The following is a 14,635-nucleotide window of genomic DNA, read 5'->3' on the forward strand; positions in this document are numbered from 1 at the left end:
CACAACACCACACCAGACACGACCAGAGCCCCAAGACGGCACAGACACAACAGTCCCCTGGCCCCCATGGCTGACATCACCTGGTCCAGGGCTGACCGCCAGGTGGGCTCCCGAGTCTGGAGCCAGAGCCTGGAGGGACCCCAGGAGACGGGGTTTGCAGGGAGAATGGAGTTGGGCATGGGCTGCCCTTGCTCTGCCCCTCTGGCCCTTCTTGCTCATCTCTCCCTGGTCCCTGAGCCTCTGCCAGAGGATGGGCAGCTCAGGCCCTGCCCGGGGAGGAATGGCACTGACAGGCGATGGGCGGGGTATCCCCTGGGTCCATCTTGGTTCCCCCCCAGTGTTTCTAGCTTGTCCTTATTTCTCCCAGACAACCCAGGGGGGCTTCTGTGAACTGGAGGAAGGCCCTGGCTTGATCCTAAAACCCCTTCACCTGCCACCCAGGGCCTGGCTGTGGCTTCTAGCTTTCCTAGGAATCAGGGCAGGTGAAGGGAAACAAGTTCTTACCATTGTCACATCTCCAGTTGATGTTGATGCATCTGCCATTGTTGCAGGTAAACTGAGTCAGGGGGAAGCAGGTGGGATAAGCTGTCAGGGAGAAAGAGTAGCTGAGTAGGGTCCTCAAGATTATTTAGCATCATAGCACCAAGCAGGTGGGTGCTGCGTCCTTCCCATAACCAGCAGCGCTCAGCCCAGCCAGATGGGGGAGGGAAGGCTAAGTGGAGGTGCCTTGGCCTGGAACTCTGCCCATTCACTCCTACCCCTCTAAGCATCCTTTTTTCAAGCAACTAATTACCAAACGCAGGCCGTGCGCTGAGTGCTCTCCACGCATGATCTCACTGAACCCCTACGTCAGTGCTGTGACGTGGGTGCCAGTATTATCCCCACTCTGCAGATGAAACTCACAGGGGCCCACGGAGATCAAGTAACTTGCTCAAGGCCACCCAGGTACTAAGTTGCAGGGTCTCTCCAGCACCCCCACCCCAGGGCACGCTCTCGTGGGCCCTCCCTCCCCGTGCCAGCCTGGTCCTCCTGCTGTTTTGCTCACCACATGAGGCTGACTCATCGGAGCGGTCCCCACAGTCATCGTCCAGATCGCACGTCCAGGAGATGGGGATGCAGCGGCCACTGGCACAGGAGAACTGGTTGGGTGGGCAGGTGCGAGCTGGGGACAGGGATGGGCGTGAGTGCTCATAGCTGAGTCCCCTCTTTAATTTCATTTTCTTTGCTATTATTCTCTGCCTCTCTGGAAGTCTCCCCAAGGACCTCAAAGCTATTCCTCTTAGAGACATCACTCAAAATCACCTACGTGGTCTCACACCGGACGCTTCACCCCATCTCTCGAGGGGTCGCTGGTGTCCTCCAAGGAGAAGATCCACCCGCCTCGCTTGTCATCCCCAACCTAGAGCTGTGCTCTGTCCCCTGCAAGCACGGGCCTCCCAGCCAACCCTGTCCTCCCTCCCCTCTGCCCTGGGTGCCCCATGCTCCTTTCTTTCCCTGAGGCCCCTCTGTCTTCCCAAGCCTGGCTCCCCCGCCTGCCCTGCCCTGGTGACTGAGGGGTGCCGTTGTGGTCACGCCCCTCCCACACCTGAACAAGTGGCATTGGACTCATCTTCGCTGTTCCCGCAGTCATTGTCCCCGTCACAGAGCCAGCGGTTGGGGATGCAACGGTTGTTCTCGCACTTGAACCGGTCCGAGGGGCAGGTGTGCTGATCTGGGGAGGGAGAGGTCAGGGGTCAGCCAGAGGGAGGGGCCCCCAGCTCTCCAGCTGTTGCCCAAGGGCCGGCTGTGCAGCGGGGACTCACGGCAGAGGGCGGGGGCCTCGTCGCTGTTGTCCAGGCAGTCGTTGTCCCCATCGCACTTCCAGCGTTCCTGGATGCATCGGCTGTTTGAGCAGGCGAACTCGCCTGGCTGGCACTGGGGTGGGGGCACGTAGGACGGGTTTGCTGTGGGCACCACGAGGCGTGAGGGGGAAAGTCAGACCCAGGTCACGGACAGGTGCTGAGCCCCCTGTCCTCTGTTTGCTTGTTTTATGATTTTAAAATAATATACACAGTAATCTTTCCTAGTGCATAATTCTTCGTGAAGAAATTATCTGGATGGAAACTGCAACTCTTTCTCAGGCCACAGGGTGATGTTTGCTCTGCTGCTTCCAGTACTGCAATGTGGTCTGAGAATAAAGAAGCTTCCAAGAGAGCCTAGAGCCCCCCATCCTTTTGTCCCCACCAAGAAGACCGCCCCTTGCCCCTCCCTGCCATCTCCATGAACTGCCCCTTGGAAGTCATCTCCAGGATCCCCGGACCCCGCTCTGGTCCCTGGACTTTTTCCTTCACAAATGCATCAACTCTACCGGCAGGAGTGAAAACTCACACCTCACCACCGCCATCTGCCTTCGGCTATCAGCAGTGAAATCACTTCGTCCCTTGTGTTTGCACAAGGTAAGCTCAGGAAGCCCAGGACGCCCATGTCAGCCCTGGACCCCACTACTCTGTGCATGCCTTTCTGACTCATCTCTCACCCCCTCTAATCCTGTGGGTCCCAAGGACCACTGGACCTGGAGGCCGTATGTGTCCGCCTTGCTCCTCACCTCTGCTTCCCGACCATTCTCCCTCTCTCCCCTCTGAAAAATCAGTGTTGACTTTCACATTACTAGACTATATGAACCCCTACTTCAAAGGACCCCAGGCTACTCCCCAGCATCCTTAAGGGTTTTTAGCTCCTGCTTCAGAGTCACTTTCTCCATAATCACTCCCTCTTTATTCTTGGTGATTTCAATGTCCATATAGGTGACTCTTCCATTACGCTGGCCCCTCAGTTTCTAAGCTCCTCTTCACCAATCCTCTTGCCCTGCACCTGGCCTCAGTCACTCACTCTTAGGTGTACACTATGGCCCACTGACCCATTTTCACTTCTGAGATTCTATCCTAAGGAAATCATCCAGAATATGGGAAGGCATGAAGCTATAGGAAATAGCAGAGCAGGTGATTAATAAACAGACTCTGGGTCAGGGTTCCTGGGTTCAAACCCCTGCTCTAACTTTGGGCCTCAATTTCTTCATCTATAAATTGGGATAATAAAAATACCTTCCCTACAGGAATATTTTAAGGAGTAAATAAGTTACTGCATGAGGACTGCTTATAACCATGCCTAGTACATAGTCTGTGTTCAATAAATGCTGGCAGTGATTACGACAAAAAACTGGAAACAACCTAAACATCCAACAGTAGAGAAATGGTTCAGTAAATTATGGGATGTTTACCAAATGAAATATATTTTGGCCATTAGAAATTCTGCTGATGTATTCAAGATACACTGTCAAGTGACAAATGCAGGAAACAGAACAGCATGTGCAGCACGATTCCATTTAAGCAAAAGTAAATATATAGAGAAATTGGGAGGTTGTTCACTGAAATGGTAACAGTGGAATCTATGGGTGGTGGAATTTGGGGTGATTTGTACTTTCTCTTTTGTATTTTTCTATACTGTTTATTTTTACAATGAACATGACCCGCTTTTATTAAAAAATGGGGCTATTTAAAATAATGCAATAATAACACAGAAAATTTGTGACATATATGAGCCAAAAGGGGCAGAAAACATTTATATACAGTATATTCCAACCATGTAAAAACCCACCTAAGGAAAAAAGGATGGTGTTCCTTTACCACAATATTAACAATATAGTGGTGTTTGCTGGTGAGATTGGGCTTTTTTTCTCTCCTCTAATTTCCAATATTTTGAACTATTGTTGTATAACTTTAATAATGCGGAAATAAATGTAAAAGAAGTTAATGGTTTTCTCTTTCTATAGCTGTCCTGATCCTCACTTGGTTTCCCCTGATCTTCATGCCTTCCCAAACCTCCCACCCCCCAGTCACCCCTAAACACCCTCCAGCCCCCAGAGCCTTCTTCTCTCACCCCATCCCTCACCTCTTATTACCCCCCAGGGCCCTCTTTGCCTCCTTCATCTCCGACGGGGACACTGTGGCCTCCTCCTGCTGGGGTCTGCTCCCCCACCTCCCACCCCAGCTGGGCCCCTCGTACCCAGACAAGTGACACCGTCTGTGTCCAACACCTGGTCCTCAGCACAGGCACACTGGCGGCTCCCAGGGGTGGCCAGGCACAGGCTGCTGCAGCCGCCATTGTTCACCCGGCATTTGTTGGTACCCACTGTGAAGGAGGGGTCACGGGTGGGAGGAGGAAGGAGGGGGAGGACAGGGGGTGGGTTGCAGCAGGGTCAGGAAAGGCCAGAGAGGGGAGATGAGAGGCCGGGGGAAGAGACGCATTAAAAGGAGGAGACAGAAAGAGGAAATATGGAGGGGTTGAGGAAGAGGAGATGCAGGCATGGGGCGGGGGGAAGATGGGGAACACAGAAGGTCAAATTGGGGTGGGGGCCTCTCTTCTAGAGAGTCTCAAAAGTCAGAGCCTAGGATCCCTGGGGAGTGCCCTCACCCACCACAGGAGCCTCACCCCCCCATCTAGGTCCCACCCCAGACCCAAGTCCCAGCCCAGGGGTACCTTGCTGCTGCTGGGCATCATACATGCGGATCTCAAAAATGGGGGGCCGCTCGCTGCGCAGAAGGGTCACAATGGGGGGCGCGCCTCCTGTGCCCCGTTCCAAGCGGTAGACACTGCCACTCCGGTACTCGGTCCAGAAGAGGTAGTTGCCGTGGTGACACAGGCCAAAGGCATGGTTCAGCTCAGGACCCTCGTACACAATCTAGGAATGGAGAAGAGGTTACCAAGGAGCTGGGAGACAAGTGGGGGTGCCTCAGGGAGGCCCGGGGGGGTGAGTGTTTTGTACACTCATATGTCCACGGCCTGGGTGTGGGACTTGTCTTCCCCATCAGCCTAGAAGCCCCCAAGGGTGCACACCGTGAAGTGTCAGACCCTGAACCCAGCAAAGCGCTGATGGGGAGCTTGCCCACACTCCTCTCTTGGGCTGATTCATGTTCATTCATAACCCTCCAACACAGGTGCACGTGCGCACGCACGCGCACACACAGAGTAGTGAGCAGACAGCCAGGATCCATACATTAGTTTCTTCATCCACCACACATTTGCCAGGATCTACTAAGGTAGCACTAAGAAATGGAAAAGACGTGATCCCTTCTCTGGAGCTGCCTATTGTCTCAGGAAAGGCACACAAGGCCGTCTACGGTGGAGAGGGGTCTGGAGACAACACCCCAGAGGAGGTGGCCCGCCCCTGAGTGCTGTGCCAGTTGAGGGGGAGCTGGGTGGAGGCAGAAAAATCTGCATGAGCAGCAGCAAAGAGGGCAGCACGTTGACGTGTGCTGGACTTAAAAGCTGTCTAGTGCTGCTGTTCCAAGTGCTGGGATGCAGGGAGCAGAGGGTGAAAGAAGACCACAGAGACGGTCAGGGGCCACATCATAAAGGGCCTTATATACCATGAAAGAGCTTGGTCCACACGCCTAGACTTGCACGGGGCTCATGAATGAAGCACGTAGCCCCTGGAATGAACGAGCGTGCGTCTACACCGTCTCTAGGCATCTCGCACCTGTACAGAGGCACACAGTGCAGGCACACGCCAGTGTGTGCTGCCTGTATGTGCACAACCAGGCAGAGGTGCACACGATGTGTATGCTCAGGTGTTCACACAGGTGGTCAGGCCCACAGACCATGTGCATGGTCACAGAGATACTCTGATAGAAGCAATCCTCAAACAACGCAAGACATAGGCACACAAGCACACAGAGGGACACACCCACAGGCTCACAGGTAAACACAAATGAAGCACACAGGCCCGGACACACACAGACGCCCACACATTCAGACACACAGCCTCACCCACATACAAATGTGGTCCAGCAACGCACACATGAACACCCACACACAGGTGCACGCCTGCCCACCTTCCGGTCTGTGCCATTGAGCAGGATGGTCTCGATGCGATCATAGAAAGCGTCCACCCAGTAGAGGCGCCCAGCTGGGATGTCCAGGCTCAGCCCATTAGGCCAAAGTACTGTCTTGGAGGTGACAAAGATGTCTCGGTGTGAGCCGTCCATCCACGCCCTCTCCAGCCGCCCTCGCCGACTGTCCTTGGGGTCCTCCTCCCAGTCAGTCCAGTACATCCACCTGTGGGCAGCTACTGGTCAGCACCACATAGCCACTCCTGCCATCAACATCCTCCCCTGTGACCCCAATCCAGGCGGGCCATCCCAGAGCTCCTCACAGGGGTCTTCCTGCCCTGCTCACCCTTGGCCCACATATTTCATTCATTCATTCCTTCATTCAACAAATATCTGTTGAATGCCTACTGAGCTGGGCACAGTTCTGGCGCTGGAGGACCCAGCAGAGACCAAGGCAGCCAAAGCCCCTGCTTTCGTAGAGATATGTCCCACCCAGGACACAGACAAGAAACAAGTCAGTCAAGAGGGTCACACACAACTGAGAGTGAGAAAAGTCAGGAGGGACTCGAAGCAGGGGCATGGCATGGAGAGTGACCGGGCAGCCGGTGGGGAAGGCCTCTCTGAGGAAGTGGCATCTGAGCTGAGATGTGAATGCTGAGAAGGAGCCACATATGCAAACACTTGGGAGTCCCAGGCAGAGGAACTCCAAGAGCAAAAGCCCTGAGGTAGGAAGAGCTGGAGTGCTGGTTTAAGGAACAGACAGCAGGCTGTGAGGACAGAACTTCCAAATGCAGGATGTGAGGTGCAGATGAGGTCAAACGAGCTGCAGGCAGACCCTGTAGGACTCCGGGGCTGACAAGGGCAAGGGGAGCCAGGGGAGGGCCCGCTGGGAGTGACAGGACCAGATTTCTATGTATGTGTTTACAGCATCACTCCCATTGCCCTGTAGATGGGGACACCTTTTCCCCTTTCAGCCCAATTCTCGCCTAAGCATCCCACCTCGGCTGCCCTCCCCTGTCCACTCTCTCTCTTATCCCCCAGTCCTGAGGCCCACGCAGTCCCTGGCTTCTCCCCTCCCAAGGCCGTGGAAGGACTCACCCATTGAGCGGATCCACCACAATGGCCCTGGGGTGTGTCATTTTGCCCTCGATTAAGGTCTTGCGGGTCTGAGCAGCTTTCTCCAGCCTGGCCACGCTGATGGTCTTCTTGGGCCCATCATCCGTCCAATACAAATTGTCCCCCATCCAGTCCACAGCTACGCCCTCCACATTGTGTATGCCTGCAGTGGGCGGGGCGGAGCAAGGAGGGAGAGCCTCAAAGGAGGCTCAAATCTGCCTGCCTCTGGCTCTTAAGATACCTGCACCTTGGACCACTTGGCTAGTGGGGAATGCAGGGAGCCTCCTGTGCCCTAGACAGTGGCTGGAATGGGATGGAATAGGAGGTTGAAGGAAGGAGCCGGGGAGGTCTTTTGTGTTGCCACATCTGTGTTGAGTCAGGGTCTCTCAAAGCTGCACATGGCAGCAAGAAAACCTACGTGGCACATGTGGGCTCACTCGAGAAGGCACGTCGGGGGCCTGAGCTGGGGTGGACAGCTGAAGCAATAGGCATGTGGCTCTGGGCACAAGTGCGATGCCACATCCCAGGCCTAAAAATCCTGAGCTAACAAAATGAATAAGTTAGGAAGTGATTTTTCACTTAGCCACAGGCTTCATCTCAAGCTAAATAGCATCCCTGGTACAGGGAACCCCAATCCTTTCCTGATGAGGAGTTACTTTTGATTTCCCCAAAGTCTTATGATTGCTGACGGCTGAGGTTCTCTGAGCCGAGGTGGGGGATAGAGAGCAGGGCAAGGGGTGGTAACCAGCATCAGCCGGACTGATTGGTTAGGAAGCCCTATCCTGGGGGCCCGAGTGCAGGTTTGGGAGTTCCTAACACCCGGGAGGCATGGTGCAGCACTCGGAGGCTCAGAGCCTCCACGCCGATGGATATTCAGAAGACAGTGCACTGCTGACCTGCTGGGGCAGCTCAGAGGGAAAAACTGGATTCCATTCACAAAACACAATTTTCTCAGGACATGTAAGCATGCAGCTCTTGGCGGCCGTGAGGTCCGGCTGCACAGACCCTGTGTGTGCACACGTGTGCCGGTGTGTCTGCGCCGATTCAGAGCCTCAGGCCTCTCCCCGGCTGTGCGCCGCCTGCAGCTCCAGGGCTCAGAGCCAATGGCAGAGAGACCCTGAGTTTTCCCAAGGGCTGGCAAGGACGGCCCACACTGCCTTACCCATCCATCCTCCGGCCTCTTTCCGGCTCAGCCAAGAAGGGGGTCACCCAGGGGTCAATCTGTCTATCCCCTCATCTCCATGCCAACCAGCCCAGCTAGCCAGTCAGCAGGGGACTTTCCACGCTGGAAGGGCACCAGGAGAGAGATGCCCAGGCTCCAAATCACTTCCTGCCTCAGGTGGGCCCGTGCCTTGGGGGACCCATCCACACACCTCCCACTTTGGGGCCCTTACCATCCTTCAGGATGGTCTCCCGCTCAGTGCCATCGATCTTCTGGCGGCCAATGAGGTAGCTGGTGGTGTCGGCAAAGTAGATGAAGCCGGTCTCAGCATGGAAGTCCAGGGCCCGGGGGTTCATGAGGTTCTCGATGGGGATCATGTGCTCGTCGGGGACTTTGGCCCCCATATCCATGCCCCGGATGATGCCTGGCCGGCCCTTGCCATACACGAGGAATAGCTCGTGTTCCGGCTCTAAGGCAGGCACAAGGAGGGGCACAAAGTCAGACACACACATACACACACACACACACACACACACACACACGACCACCACCCAGCCAATGCACCGGCTGTACTGGGTCAAGGGTGTGGGGACAGCAGGGGGTCTGAATCACATGCACAGACACATAAGCATGTAAGGTCCAGGGAACAACGCCCTGGGAGTTTTTCCTATGCACTCTAGGGGTGGGAAATGAGGCAAAAGTAGCATGTTTTCAGTAAGTGCCTTCTGTTGAGTAGTGAAATTAGTGGCCCAAATATGTTGGAATCAGGTCCCTTTTGACCACTTCCTCTGTTCATCCTAGTCTAAGCCACATCACTTCGTGCCTACGCCGCAAAAACAGCGTCCTGCCACTTCCCTGCAGCCCATCCTCCACCCAGCAGCCAGCATGATCATTTTTACAAACGTGAATCAAATCTGTTAAGCCACCCAGAGCTTCTCATTCCAGTTAAAATATAATCCAACACCCTTCCTCATCTCCCCTCACTCACGCGCCGCCCCACTCCTGTCCCCCTGCCGCCTCTCTGCTCTCCAGCACACCAAGCTCACGCTGGCCTCTGAGCCTCGGCACTATAGATTCCCTCTGCCGGAAACGCTCTTCCTTCAGGTACATGATTCACATGATTCACTTCCTCATTTCACAGAGAGCTTGACGTTAATTTCACCTCCGCAGAGAAGCCTTCCCTGACGGTTGTCTAAACTGGAGGCTTCGCTGTCATCATTAACGCTAAGCTGCACTTTATCTTCTTCCTAACACCTACCCTCACCTCAAGTTATTTATGTGTTTGTCTGCCTCCCCTGCCAGACTATAAGCTCCATGAGGCCAGAGACAACATCTGTCTTGTTCACTGCTGAACCCTCACCGCCAGGACAGTGCCAGACACAGCGCGTGCTCACTAGATACTTGTTGAATGAATGAAGGAATGAAGGGATGAATGGGCCAGTTGACAGTGTTCTCCGGAGCCTGAGTGGGGTAGCGGGATAAGCCCTGCTCTCGGATGGGAGCGCAAGTCCCATCCCTGCCCCTCACTAGGGTGAAACTTTGGGTAAGCCCCTCCATCTTTCTGCATCTCAGACAGATGCAGCTGGGCTATGGGAGGCAGGTGAGGACCCCTCCCGTCCCACCCCACCAGGCACACAAGCCCTTCCCTGTCACTCACTCTTGCACGACTTCCCATCACTGCCCAGGCTGAAGCCGGAGCGGCAGCGGCAGGTCCGCGCCTTGTGACTGTTGGCCAGCAGACAGATGTCGGAGCAGCCGCCCGGCTTCCCGTACTGGTCATTCTCGCAGGCGTGGCTCCTCACTGGGGCAGGGTGGAGAGCTGGTCAGGACCCCTCGAAGCCCCTGTGCCAGGCCTTGAGAAGGCTTCCTGCAGTCTGACCACTCTCCCTCCTGCTAAGGTCTTTGTGCCTGTTGTCCCCTCTGGGGATTCGGAAGCCACAGAACTGGCATTCCTCCGCCCTGACACCACCCAGCCTTCAGACTCTTGGGTGGGGACTTCTGTGGTCAGGGGACAGAGTCACACTGTTGCCCACAGCCAGACGCTTCTACTCTAGACCAGCCAGGGAACTGGGGGGGGGGTGATCTATGTCCTGAGCAGAATAGGGGTAAGGGGCTCCCTGGGGGTGGGATCTGGAGGCTGAGGGGCAGGAAGGGGTGGCAGGGGAAGCAGACGGGGGAGAAGAGGTAGTCTGGGGTGGATGATTAGGAGAAGCAGTCATGCCACAAGAGAATCAGGGGTGTCCCTAGAGGGGCTGTGGAACCCCGCTCACCTCGGGGCTGACGCCGCTGGTGGTAGATGTGGAGGGCACCTCCCTTGTCCACACGGGTGACGACCTGGTAGTCGGTGCTGTTGAAGCGGTTCACGCGGATCACGCTTGTCTTCTGCTGGGCGTTGGCATTGTCCGAGTTGGTGGCGTAGAGATAATTCTCAAACACGGTCAGGCCATACAGGTGCTCGATCTGAGATGGGCAGGCAGGAACGGTCAACGTGAGAGGAGAAGAGAATCCTCCCTCTCTGCCCCTGGTGAGCCCCTCAGCTTCTCTTCCAGACTCCATTACTTGCATTCCCAAACTCATTCCACAGTTGTTTGACTCCGTGCTTTACTCCTGTCTCCTCTGGACTATCCTGTTCTTGAGATTTGCTTGTCAAATCCCATCCATCCTTCACAGAGCATCTCTTTGAAGGGCTTCTGGAATCTTCTAACCAGAGAGGACAGTCTCTCCTTCCACACTCCATTTCTGGCTGTAATCCACTGTCTGGTGATCTGTGGGTTTACTTTACCCACTCCGCTCAAACCCCTTGGGCGCAGGAACCATATCCCTCTCAGAACCAGGCACATATTCAATGATGGGATGATTTTGCACTGAAGTAGAGTTGGGCCCTACACTCTGTCCACAGAGAACATTCTTAGCCCGCCTCTAGCTCCCAGCTTTTGGGAGGGTTGAGAGAACAGACTGGCCCCAAGCAAGCCTGATAACAGCCCCTGCTACCTGCATAATGTATCTAAGGTAACCAACTGTCCCAGTTTGTCCAAGACTGGCCCAGGGGACTTTCAGGGCTGACACTGGGACAGTCTCAGGCAAATCGGGATGGAGGGTCACCCTAATTATCCCAGAATAGAGACGTCATCTCTGAGCTGGAAGAGCTTCTAGACTAGGTTCAAGTGCTATTTCCCAGCTGTGTAACCTCAAGCAAATCACTTAACCTCTTTGAATCCTGCCTTTTTTCAGCCGCCAAAAGAGAACTGAGACACCTGCCCTCTCATTTTCCAGGGGCTTGTTGTAAGAACCCAACTCAAACGAGAAAAGGCAAGTAAACGGTGGTCTCTAAAATGACTGTGGCCATCCGAGTGGAAGCCATATCCTGTCCTTTCCCCCGGATGCTCGTGCCCACCCCCTCCCTACCAGAGGGCTCAGGGCAACCACGTTCCCATTCTGTCCCCCGCCCTCCCAGGAGGCCTAGAGAAGGGTTTCCCGGCCAAGACTTCCTCCTCACCAGGATGCCCTGGATGATGGTCTGCCGGCCCTTGCCCTCGTAGTCCACCACCTCAATGTAGTCCAGGTAGGCATCGGCCCAGTAGACGAGGCGGCTGACCAGGTCCAGCGTGATGCCATGAGGAAACACAATCTTGCTGTCGACCAGCTTGGTGCGATTCTGCCCATCCATATCACAGCGCTCCACTTTGGGGATCTGCCCGTAGTCAGTGAAGAACACCTTCCTGTGAGCAGATGGCATGTTAAATGGGGTCTGGACACTGGGCACCCTCCCTTCTACCACAGCCTCTGCCTCCCCTTTCCAGGGCCAGTGCCCCTGCCTGCCCTGCTCACCCCATGGCAGGGTCCAGTGCAATGCCCTTGGGATTGTAGAGCTCCAGGTCTAGCAAAGTGACACACGTGTCCCCGTTTCGATTGCAGACAAAGATCCTATCATCGATGTCATCCACAAAGTAGAAGTTGCCTGTCAGCCAGTCGATGGCCATCTGTTCCACGTCTGGAGAGTGTGAACGAAAGGGTTATGGGGGAGGTCCTCCCACAGACATGCCCATCCTCTGCTGGTGCAGACAGAACCTACCGTGGGAAGCCCACCTCCTCTGGGGTGCCCTCCTTTACCACTCAGGCCACGGCTGTCTCTCCTCCCTGAGCTCTTACGGGAGTTACTGGCAGTGGCACATTTTGCCTCGTGTTCTTGGCCACCCTTCACCAACAGGGTCTCTCCAAAGAGAAGTCTCTGAGTATCCTCCCACACAGCCCTGCTCTCCATGCCGAGCTCAGGGTGGGCACACAGGGGCACTGGGTAATTGTTGGCTGGTTGGCTGACTGACAGGTTTCCCAACTCTAGCCCCTGCTTGAATGGGACCATCTTCTTGGAGTTCCAAAAGGCAGTGAGGATAGGTCTACTAGCTCATTCCAGAATTTTTCAAATCTGCTTTTACTTGAGATAAGAGCACTCAGGCTAATAAAACATCACACTTCTCTGCTTTTGGCTGGACTTTCATCATCTTTGTATGGTAAGTCGAGCTATATCACACTAGCCAGGAGCACTGGCTAGTACGACTGGAAGCCGTATGTGCTGCATGACTTTTAAAAATGGAAAAGCAGGGCATCCATCAATAAGTCCAATCTGAGAGAAGAGAATGTCCAAATATGGGGTCCGCAGAGATGGAAAAGGGAAGGTCCATGGTGGCAAAAGGTTGGAACCAGTGGCATGGGCCAAACTTCCTGTACTCACTCCCATTCCCCTGTTTCTTCAATGTCCCTATTTCTCAATTTCCTCCAGTCCTCGGGAGGGTGGGAAGGAGCAGGGAATAAGATACAGGGCTGGAGGAGAGAGTACAGAGGAGGAGAGCCATCAAAGGACTCTGAAGGTAAACTGAGGCATGGCTCAGAAAGAGGGGGAGCTTCAGAAGGGTGGGAGTGGGGGAAGAGGATGGAGACCAGGTGCCCATACTCAGTCTATGGCAAAAAGGGCCTAAGAGATCAGGGGTGGGGCAAGGGCAGCAGGAAGTCTAGGAGGCAGGCAGTCTGGGGACGGGACCCCTGCTGGCCTCCTGGGGGGCGGTGCAGCTCCTTCTCTCCAGGACCCACTGGCTCCCATCCACCCACTGCCCCCTCCAACTACCGCTATCCGCTATCCGAGGTGATACCTCTTGCAAGCTGGGAAGTTTCCAAGACAATGACTCCCTGGGACCCCTGCCTTGCACTCCACTTCCACCAATTTCCTCAGCAGGTAAAAAGGAATCTTTGGACCACCTGTCTTTGGCTGAAACTTTTTTATTTTTATTTTTATTTTTTACTGAAATCCCCACTAGCCACACTCAACCTGGTAAGGATTATTCAATCCCTACACAGCTACAGGTATAATGACTAGGCTTTCTGCTCAGCCCTCCCTAATCCTCCCCCCTCCCTCACAGGGATTCAGGGGCTGTTTCCTAACAGTGGGTAGGGGTGGGGGGCAAACGGAACAGGAACGCGGCTCCCAAGGAACTTGGCCAGGCCCTGACACTGACTCACAGTCACAGGACTTAGGCTGAGGGAGGAAGGGAAAGAGCCAATCTGAGACTCTCACCAAACTAGTTTCCTCTTCAGGTCCCCCCTGTTGAACCCCACCCCAAGATGACTAGAGAAAGAGGTCACAGGGGTGAGGTGTTACCCCTGTGACTGCTGATGTGTCCCTAAACCCAGCAACTCTCTCCTCTGAGCCCCAGTACTGTCCCCTACTGACAAGGTCAAAGAGAGGGGGCAGAGCAGCCTGGGCGCCTGGGTCCCAGGCCGGGTAGGAAGAGGGCCCAGTGCAGGGGTTAGGCGAGCAAACTACCCCACACTGTGACCACAGAGAAAACAGATGAAAATGAACGCTGCTGGACCGCGTCCAGAGGAAACCAAGGTCCTAAGCTGGGGCCGGGGGGGCGGGGGTGGGTGGACCCTGCCGCAGTCCCAGGCAGCCAGCAGGGTGGGTGAAAGGCAAACAGGGCTGTGTGCCCTTTACTTGGTGGGCACGGTGGGGGTCTGGGGGATGCTGGCATGTAGACGAACCTCATCATTCAAAGCTGTTTTCCCAGCACCAGCTGGGGCAGCTGCGTCCTTCTCTCCAACTTCCTGAGGCTTCCCTGAGTCACTGCCCAGCTCCAAGGCTGGCAACACCCTTCCCCTGCTCTCCCATCCACCCTTCCCTCGGCAAGAGGGGAGGAGGAAGAAACCTGAAGGGATCTGATGCCCCCCCCATCCCAGATGCAGTTCCACATCCTCCCCTCCAGCCTCAGGATGGCCGACCTTCGAGCCTCCTTCCTGGCCTGGGAAGGAAGGCAGAGGGATCGTCCCGCTCTCAGATATTTACCCTTGGCTCGTCTCCTCTTCCACCTCCCAAAGGCCAGGCAGGGCCCCACTCAGCAGGCCGGTGAGGAGTTGGCAAGAACTGGAGTCCCCAGCCCGGCCTGGGCTCCCCTTTGGTATTTTTGCAGCTGGAGACTATTAGTTGCAAGCAAAAATCCTT

General features: G+C 55.1%; 1 protein-coding gene across 1 annotated transcript in view; it reads right to left on the reverse strand.

The window, feature by feature from the left end:
• Window positions 1–14,635, reverse strand: part of LRP1 (LDL receptor related protein 1) — a 79,377-nt gene that overhangs the window by 42,813 nt on the left and 21,929 nt on the right. The window contains exons 7-19 of the mRNA XM_061205131.1: window positions 11,974–12,136; window positions 11,642–11,864; window positions 10,416–10,605; window positions 9,803–9,946; window positions 8,378–8,614; window positions 6,966–7,146; window positions 5,871–6,093; window positions 4,516–4,717; window positions 4,042–4,167; window positions 1,803–1,943; window positions 1,586–1,711; window positions 1,046–1,162; window positions 505–585 (exon numbers count right to left, since the gene is read on the reverse strand). Coding sequence (XP_061061114.1) covers window positions 505–585; window positions 1,046–1,162; window positions 1,586–1,711; window positions 1,803–1,943; window positions 4,042–4,167; window positions 4,516–4,717; window positions 5,871–6,093; window positions 6,966–7,146; window positions 8,378–8,614; window positions 9,803–9,946; window positions 10,416–10,605; window positions 11,642–11,864; window positions 11,974–12,136 — 2,154 coding nt within the window. The remainder of the gene's footprint in view (window positions 1–504; window positions 586–1,045; window positions 1,163–1,585; window positions 1,712–1,802; window positions 1,944–4,041; window positions 4,168–4,515; window positions 4,718–5,870; window positions 6,094–6,965; window positions 7,147–8,377; window positions 8,615–9,802; window positions 9,947–10,415; window positions 10,606–11,641; window positions 11,865–11,973; window positions 12,137–14,635) is intronic.

The sequence above is a fragment of the Eubalaena glacialis genome, chromosome 11, assembly GCF_028564815.1.
Source record: "Eubalaena glacialis isolate mEubGla1 chromosome 11, mEubGla1.1.hap2.+ XY, whole genome shotgun sequence".
NCBI classification, from domain to species: Eukaryota; Metazoa; Chordata; class Mammalia; order Artiodactyla; family Balaenidae; genus Eubalaena; species Eubalaena glacialis.